This window comes from Vicia villosa, linkage group LG3, assembly GCF_029867415.1.
Source record: "Vicia villosa cultivar HV-30 ecotype Madison, WI linkage group LG3, Vvil1.0, whole genome shotgun sequence".
Taxonomy (NCBI): Eukaryota; Viridiplantae; Streptophyta; class Magnoliopsida; order Fabales; family Fabaceae; genus Vicia; species Vicia villosa.
Genome location: NC_081182.1, coordinates 41,482,894 through 41,491,841, shown reverse-complemented (window position 1 = coordinate 41,491,841; position 8,948 = coordinate 41,482,894). Strand labels below are relative to the sequence as shown.

The 8,948-nt window shown below is 33.4% G+C and overlaps 1 protein-coding gene across 1 annotated transcript; it reads left to right on the top strand.

Moving 5' to 3' along the window:
• The first annotated feature begins 628 nt into the window (after nt 1–628).
• On the top strand, nt 629–4,337 carry LOC131655515 (probable Histone-lysine N-methyltransferase ATXR5). Its single transcript, XM_058925371.1, has 6 exons — nt 629–1,162; nt 1,268–1,351; nt 2,678–2,907; nt 3,039–3,139; nt 3,314–3,526; nt 3,825–4,337. Exons 1-6 carry the CDS (start codon nt 817–819, stop codon nt 3,982–3,984), a joined length of 1,134 nt encoding a protein of 377 aa, XP_058781354.1. The 5' UTR covers nt 629–816; the 3' UTR covers nt 3,985–4,337.
• Nucleotides 4,338–8,948: the final 4,611 nt, after the last annotated feature.

The window sequence follows — 8,948 nt, the reverse complement described above, 5'->3', positions numbered from 1 at the left end:
TTATTTAAAATTAATTTTAGATTAAAAATACTAAAAATTATCTTTTATTTATAAACAATTTTAAAATATAATTAATAATATTAAAAATTATTTATAAGTAAATAAATCCATTTTTATAATACTTTTTAATCAATTCCAACGGCTATGTAATTCTAACAGCTCTAAACCAAAAACTAAAAACAGCCTTGCCTTATTATTATTATTTTACCAAATTTCTAAAAAGTTATTATTTTTGACCAAAATAAATTAAATAAATTTCATTAAAATTCAAATAAAAAAAAGACTGTTTAACCTTTTTTTTAAAAAAACAACTTTTCAATAAATTTCTAAACAATGTACAAATTCATGGATAAAACTTTTTAATTTCTTTTTCCTCCATTTAAGTAAAAGGAAAATTATAAGCACATTGTTTGGCTGGTAAAATCCAAACGGCTATCTCAGCCTATGACTCAAGTTAACAAAAACAACCAAAACAGTGCCCAAACCACGCATAAAAGTCTGTGCCAAAACAAGCGCAAGTTAGCAAAACCAACCACAATCCTCCACGTCATCATGCTTAACATTCACCTTCCTCCACCGGTAAGTGTCACACTCCCGCGGGTGAGACTAACAAAAACAAAAGGAAAGAAGAAAAGAAATAAAAACTTTTTATTTTTCCTCTTTTAATTATTTTTTATTATTATTTTTTTCTATCACCTCCATTTTCTAGAGTTTCCACCATTTCTATAAATTAGAGAGTTTTCTGAAAAAACATTTCATCAAAATTCTCAATTCTAATTTTTTTCCTTTTCGAATTTCTCAATCCGCCGTAACGGAATGGCTCCGGCGACCTCATCGCCTTCATCTCAGAAGCTCACGAGCTTCATCCACCGCACGCATGCACCGCACCACATTCGGAAAAAGACATTTGACTCGCCGCCGGTCAAGAAGTACAGGTCAATGGAGGATATATTGGCGAGGGCGAAGTACGCGGTGGTGGAGAAGGAGGATTACGGTAGCCTCATGTGCGAGCAATGTGGCACCGGGGAGCAGCCGGAGGAGCTGCTGTTGTGCGACAAATGTGACAAAGGATTCCATATGAAATGTGTGAGGCCGATTGTTGTGAGGATTCCGATTGGTTCCTGGATTTGCCCTAAGTGTTCAGGGGTGAAGAAAGTGAAAAGTAAGTGATTCTCTTTGTCTTCAAAACGTGATTATTTGATTGAGCTTTTTTCTTACCGTGATTATGAATGTGGCATTGTTTTGATGATCGTTTAATGTGTTTCAGAGTTCACGCAAAGGAGAATACTTGATTTCTTCGGGCTTCCAAGGGATTTGCCTGATTTCAGAAGGAATAATTCTTCTTCTCGGGGTAATGTACTGTTAAATTCAGACATGTTTATTATCTACTTTATATTTTTTTTATTGTTATTTATTAATCATCATTTTTGTTAATGTGCTATGTGGATATTTGTTTTGCCATTTCGAATCGAGCTTCTCAGTAGTTGCTTGTTTTTGTGTAAGTGATGTTGGTTGAATTCTGTTATTCCATTGGAGCTTGACTTGTGAATTATAAATATTTTGTAGGTTGTTTTTTCAAATTTATTTGTAGGTTGTTGAATTATGAATGAGTTCTTGTAATGATCTTTGGAACTTGTTTTAACTTTTTGTGAATGAAGCATGCATGTGTAGTTGAGGGCTTGGTGTTTTTTAGTCTATGAAATGTCAGTTCCTCGGTTGTGGAGTGTTTCTTGACAAACTATGTAGGGTGCGGACTAAGATGTTTCCGTCACCAGCTCCATAGATTTTAAGCTTGAGGTTTTGGTTATTGGTATTGCCCAATGATCAATGGGCAATTAAGATGGATTTATAAAAGTAGAGTTATTGAGGTGATCTACATTTATTAGATTGTGATTTTAATAAACAGATAGTTACCATAGTTTTATTTATTGAAGCAACCTTTAGATACGATCAAACAGTAATGGCATTTGATGCAAAACACACCTTCAGCTGAGAGATAGCAGCATCTCACAAACTTGCACATTTTGGTGCAATTGGCATGATAAGCCTTTACTGTTGTTTAAAGGTAAAGGAAGCCCTATGAAATGCATTTACTGGATTATGTTGTAGTTGCAAATTATACTATGAATTGAATTTAGAAAGCAAAATTTGATATTAACGTGGATAGATTGATTCAAAAGTGGTCAACAGTTTGCCAGAAAATAAGTTACTAGGATAACTTAACCATAAGAGTATTTGATATTTATGCATTTTCAAGAAAACTAGGAAGATTTTGGCATACCTTAAAAGGTATTTGATACATCCTAGGTGTACATAAGCTCTTCATTATTACTTATGAGTGAAAAATTGATGCATGTTAATGTCCCTTTGGATATTTGTTCCTTTATGTTTTTGCCGAAACTGTTCTTGTATGCTTATGTTAACCTAGAATGGCAAATACATTTACTCTCTTGTTACTTCTACAAGATTTACTAGGGATCTTTAGAAAAAATTTAAATGATAAATGAATCTAAACAGAGTTACTTTTAGATACCTTATTTTTGTACAGTTTTTTAATGTTTTGATGTCATAGTACTTGTTTGATCTGTAAAGATTACTCTAAAGTATAGTTTTGCTTTATTTGTGTGCGATAATTGGAAGTTGTTTTCTTCTTAATTTATCCATTATGGACTTGTAGAAGCTATGAGGCGGCGAAGACGTCCAAGACCGCTGGTGTTACAAAAGAAAAGGAGAAGGTTGTTGCCCTTTGTTCCTACACTAGATCCGGCCAGGAGACTCAAACAAATGGCCTCCCTGGCTACTGCCTTAACCGCACTAAACATGAAATTCTGTAATAGCCTAACCTACTCTCCAGGAATGGCTCCCAGAGAAGCGAATCAGTCCACCTTTGAAAATGGTGGAATGCAGGTCTCAACTAATTAATTTTCTTATAAATTTTTTACACTTCCAAATAGACTTTTTGCAAACAAGCTAATTAGCATGCACATCTCCATCACCGTGTCCTAGTTTGATAGATTATTTGTTTATTTTCCTCTCAGAATCTTAATAAGGAAGATACAAAAACCTTAGAGCGCTGCATAGCTATGACCAAACGAGGCAAATTCCCACCATTAATGGTGGTTTTTGATTCATGTCAAGGGTACATATTCGTCTTACACTCATTACCGTGAAGTAGGAAATCAATTTCTATTAACTTAATATTTAGCTGATTTCTTTGACCCAGCTTATAGTCATTACCGTAATGTAGGAAAGTGATTTACATGCTATTTTAACTCTTTTTTTTTTTTTGGATTTTCCTTGATATGTGATGTAGCTATACTGTGGAAGCTGATGGCCCTATAAAAGACATGACATTTATTGCTGAATACACCGGCGATGTGGATTTTATTAAGAATAGAGAAACTGATGATTGCGACAGTATGATGACGCTGCTTCTTTCAGGAAGCACTGCTACCAGTCTTGTTGCCTGTGCTGATAAACGTGGAAACATTGCTCGCTTTATCAGTGGAATCAACAATCACACTCCGTAAGCCTGTCTCACTTTCTCATGGTAATATTGATTTAGAAGAATAGAACAAGAGGGAAGGGATGGGGTGAATACCATTTTACTTGGTTCCGTCATTTCATGTGGACTGCTCTATATTTCTGTGATATACATTCTTATTTCTATAATTCTTCTTGCAGTCCATTTCATATGCTGTTTGGCCTTGATATGCTCTATAAAGAACTAAACTTTTTAGGACTCTAATATCATAAAATACTTATTCTTTTTCTTCTGTACATTGACCGATATTTATTAAGTTTCATGTTCAATTCATATGCAGGGACGGTAAGAAGAAGCAGAACAGTAAATGTGTGAGATACGATGTTAATGGAGAATCGCGGGTCTTTTTGATTGCTACCCGAGATATTTCCAAGGGAGAGAGGCTTTACTATGATTATAATGGTTATGAGAATCAATACCCAACTCAACATTTTGTCTGAGTGAAAGTCATAAATATTTTTTATTATTCTTATAGAGTTGGGACACAAATTTTAGACCTTCGGAAAAGGGTTTTCATGATTTTCATGAAAAATATAGTTTATAGTCCTTGTGGATTCAACAAATTTTTTCTCGAATAGTTGCGATGAGTTATTCATTGTAATTTAAGCTTAGAGCTGGCTCAATCATGTGGCTTAGATATGAATAGAGAACCATAGGAAAAATTTCTTGAGTTAGGTAATGTCTCAAAAGATGAGCTGAGATATACATGTTTTCTTGTACTACAGTCTGTGGATTGAATAGATTCTCAGATTTTACATTAATGTTATTATCTTCAATCTTCATTTTCTTTTGATATCATTTGTTATTTCCAATAAATATTGGTTTTGATTGTAATATTGGCCAATCTTGTTTAATTTGTATGCATACCTAATCCTCCTTTTTACCATGGATTACTATAAGGCCATTCTTGTTTTGTATGCATAGATCAAGTAAAAACTTCGATTCTATGTCTCTTCACATTAGATATTTTTTCGCACTATCTTCAATCACTATTCTTCTCCGAGTTTAATTACATGCTCTCTTTCTTTATAACTTTTGACTATTAGAAATTGATTCTTCTACCATAGAAACCTAAACTAGGACAATTTTCACCTTCCTATTCATTGTCTATTAAACCAAATCCTCAATATTTTTTCTTGGTTTGATACTTTGAATGGCGAAGCTCGTGTTTTGTTTGTGTTTTCTTCTGTTTCTCTTCTGCTTGATACAAACTCGGCTTTTTCTACAAGCCATTTTGGACCCAACGTGTTAAAATTGTACCATATACTTGGCCTCCTTTCTATATTCTAGGATTGAATGAATATCTATGGTTGAAGAATATTATAAATATATTCATCGAGAACTAGAGCAATTCATAGCAGTTTTTATGTTCCGTACGGTCCTCGCCAATAAGTCCTTTCACAGTTGCAACAGACTCCATGTTAAGTTTAGCAGATGGTAAACTGATTACCATTATTTGAAATGCAACTCTTATCAATGATCCTCCACCATTATTTCCTATGTTAGTGTTTGAGCATGTTTGAGCTTGTTGAGCTTGGAACTTGAGAATGAAATACAAAATGGATAAAATAAATAAATTAAATAAATGAAGTTTGTGTTCATTATAGATGATTAAGAAAAATTTTAAAAAAAGAAGTTATAGGTAACATTAAAAAAGCCTTTAATTCTAAGGCCATTATAGGTAACATAAAATAATACTAGTAACTAAAAGTATATAACAAACCTGAGATCTTTTCCTTTCATCTTTGAAGAAATTGAAAACAGTTTGTGGAGGAAGAGGAGACCAAATGGTAGCAGCTGCACTTAGCACAATACCATTAGGCTGACCAGGATTTGTACTCTTTCTAACAGTAACTCTGACTCCAATCTCATTCAAAGCTGAAAGTGTGGTCCATCTATTCCTAGCTGATGCACTTATACTTGCACAAAAATTTGTTACCATCCTTTTGTGCTAGATTCATCATGCTCCTCTTTCCCTCAGGTGATGGAATCACTGAAAAAATTCCAATAACCACACTAGTTAGTAGTTACATCGTGATTGCAGTTACGTTGCAGACACATGCTTATATTGTGTCTGTAATCGCGGCTGTGGACTGAAATTTAAAATTATATGAATATGTATATTACCTCTCCAAGATCGCGGTAGAATTGGCAGACACCATAAGACAAGCAAGTCTTTCACACATATTCTTTGAAGTGTAGTGAGCCATCAGCTCCAGTTGATGTACTGATGACATTAATGTCTTTAGTTTATGGTGCATGAAGTGTAGTGAACCATTTTGAAGTTATTATAGCTTTGTAGTTTTTATATGCCACGAAGATATTTCAACCATAACAAGAAAATCAACTATAAATATTTTAACAAATTTATGATCTCAACATGCATGTTGGAGTTTGATGATAGTGCTATAGGTTTCAATTTGTAGAATTAAAATTATCTGCGAAGGATTTCATTCATTTATTTTTTGCATAGTATATTAGATTGTTGGTAGTTTGATCATTATTTTAGAAGTTAAAATGTGTGATTAGATTGTGCAAATGTATTCTATAATTAATAAACAATTCAAAATGTTAAGACATTTATAGAGGTATAATATATTTGCGATTTTGGATTTTTTTTTTCTCATTCCAACAAACTGTAGAGTTAGATATTGCGGGGAATTTTTTGTTTTCTTTCTGAATTTGACAAGGAATCATGGGAGTCGATTCACGCTGGATCATAAGTAATTAATGTTAACTTTTGTTGCCCATTAATAAGCCTATATAGTGAAATCTTTGAGAAAGGTTCTATAGATGTCTTTTACTAACTTTTGAGTAGTTCCTAATGATTTAAGGGGGTATTACTTGCTAAGAATTGAGTTATGGTCCCCAAACAACTTATTAGTCCTACATATGTCTTTTACTAATATTTCTCTTGGGATAATTTAATTAAAGTAATATTCATCTTTCTTTAATATAGGTGATAGAGTAAGAAAATTTGTGTTGTTAACTACTATATAATTACAATTAATTAATAGAAAAAAAATACATCTAGACGTTCTTTAAGGTGTTTTTTTATTTAATTAATGAAAAATTTAATAAATAAATTTATTGAGAAACTGCGCCAATATTCTTTTTTAGATTAGAAAGTCAATCCTTTAAAAAACTATTGTACATTCATAGACCTAAGAGATACAATATTGTAATTCGTAAGCCTTTGGACTATGTAAAATTCAACTCCTTCGGGTGTTAGAAAATCAAAAGTGTCAAAAATAAATGGTATGATTGGGTGTTGATTGTCAGAACATATTTTCTCATATTTAATCATTTTACTTGAAACAGTTTTGAGAGTTGTCTGTCCTACAGTAAAACCTCAAATTCTCAATTCCACCCGTGGAGAAATTCTAGTCAAGTCCACACAAGACAATTTTTTTATGGTGAATGGTTGTTAGAAGTTAATTTCTAATAGTAGAATTAGTTAATTGTCGTACAAATGTTTTCTCATGTTTTGTAGCATAGTGTAACAGAGATGTATATAAACAAACTATGAAGCTTTGTATTAATTAAAAGAAAATACACTACGCCGTACAAGGGCTTTCACAGCGCTTTTTTTGGCCTTTAACAGCGCTTTAAAGCGCTGCCAAAGCCAGCGCTGGCGTAGGCTACGAAAGCGCTTTTAAAAGCGCTCTGGTAGACCCCCCCTTTAAGAGCGCTTTCCTGAAAAAAGCGCTCTGGTAGGACCCCCTATAAGAGCGCTTTCCTGGAAAAAGCGCTCTGGTAGACCCCCCTTTAAGAGCGCTTCTTAGTAAAAGCGCTGGCAAAGACCAGTAAAAAAGCAAAAAAAATTAAAAAATTACGCAGCATACAAAAGCGCTTTTGGAAAAGCGCTCTGGTAGGCCCCCCTATGAGAGCGCTTTTTCCAGAAAAAGCGCTCTCATAGGGGGGCCTACCAGAGCGCTTTTCCAAAAGCGCTTTTGTATGCTGCGTAATTTTTTAATTTTTTTTGCTTTTTTACTGGTCTTTGCCAGCGCTTTTACTAAGAAGCGCTCTAGTATGTGGACCTTTAAGAGCGCTTTTAAGAAGCGCTGTAGTTGCTAAATGAGGTATTTTTATGTGCAGCCTATAATTTAATCCTCCCAGTCGACCTGTAATGTTTTCGACCTGTAATATTTTCGACCTGTAATATATTTTCGACCTGTAATATATTTTCGACTATATTATTTCAGCCATCAGTAAGACAATATATATACTAATATATACCATTATAATATCCAAAATTATATATATACATCATTACAAAATTATATATATACATCATTACAAAATCAACAATATTATAGTTCAAATCTGCATGAAAAATAGCTTAATATAAAATTGACACAATTCCTCTTTGATTTCTTCTAACTTTAGCTTCGAGTACCCAGCAGCACGGAATTCGTCAAGGTACTATAAAACAAAAACATAATATGAATAATATATTTAGGTAAATGTAATAAATTATATGAAATTATCTTAAGTTATAACTTTATACCGTGGGAGGAATCTCTAATTGATTCGCCTGAATGATTTCTTTCATAAACCTCAATACAAAGTATCCGCAGTCTGAACTGTTACGCTGTAGCGGACACTACATAGAAAAACAAATAAGATTCTATATAAGTTGTCTTGTTTTACCAAGTAGCATAAATATTATAAGCAAATTTGTGAAAAGTAATGTACCTGCACTTCGATCCAGGTGATGTTGTTTGATTTAGTCCGGGATACCTGTGCGTCCCGTTGACTACGGAATACTTGTATTGATCTAATTAACAAATATATAAAAGCATATGTTTAGATCAATCCCACAAATAAGTAAATATATAAATATACACGAATATATATTTAGAACGATCCCACTTACAAATCAACGATTTCCTTCATGGCCGGATAATTGGTCCATTCACCCCTTACCGAATTCAGATAATACACGACTTCCCTTATCGGGTTGATAGCAAGCAGCAACCAGTGTGCTCTATAAATTAAAACAATAGGTTATATGAAAATATTGCTATACACTAAAGAAACAGAGATTAGATGAATAAAGAATGAGAAACTAACCCTACTGGTCGGGTATTATACGCCCAAAGATGCAGACATTCTGTATTGCCGGTGGACATGAATCTATCGACTAAGCGCTGTCTAACAGATTCCGGATCCGAAACAATTTCCATTCCGCTGCAATGGGCGGAAGACACGAACCGGAATCTGTTAGACAATGCAGTCCCGCGCAACACTCTGTCATACAACAACCTTAAATAAAAACATAATAAACATTAGATTCTTTTCATTGAAAAGTGTAAATAAATTATATTGTGGGACTAATTAAATAATATATCGGATGAGTGAATATTACCGGATGTATGATTGCATATTACTGACGCCTAGT

Coding starts and splice junctions, on each gene's coding strand:
- LOC131655515 (XM_058925371.1), top strand. CDS start 817: ATGGCTCCGGCGACCTCATCGCCTTCATCTCAGAAGCTCACGAGCTTC. Junction 1,163..1,267: donor AGGGGTGAAGAAAGTGAAAA/GTAAGTGATTCT, acceptor AATGTGTTTCAG/AGTTCACGCAAAGGAGAATA. Junction 3,140..3,313: donor GTTTTTGATTCATGTCAAGG/GTACATATTCGT, acceptor TATGTGATGTAG/CTATACTGTGGAAGCTGATG.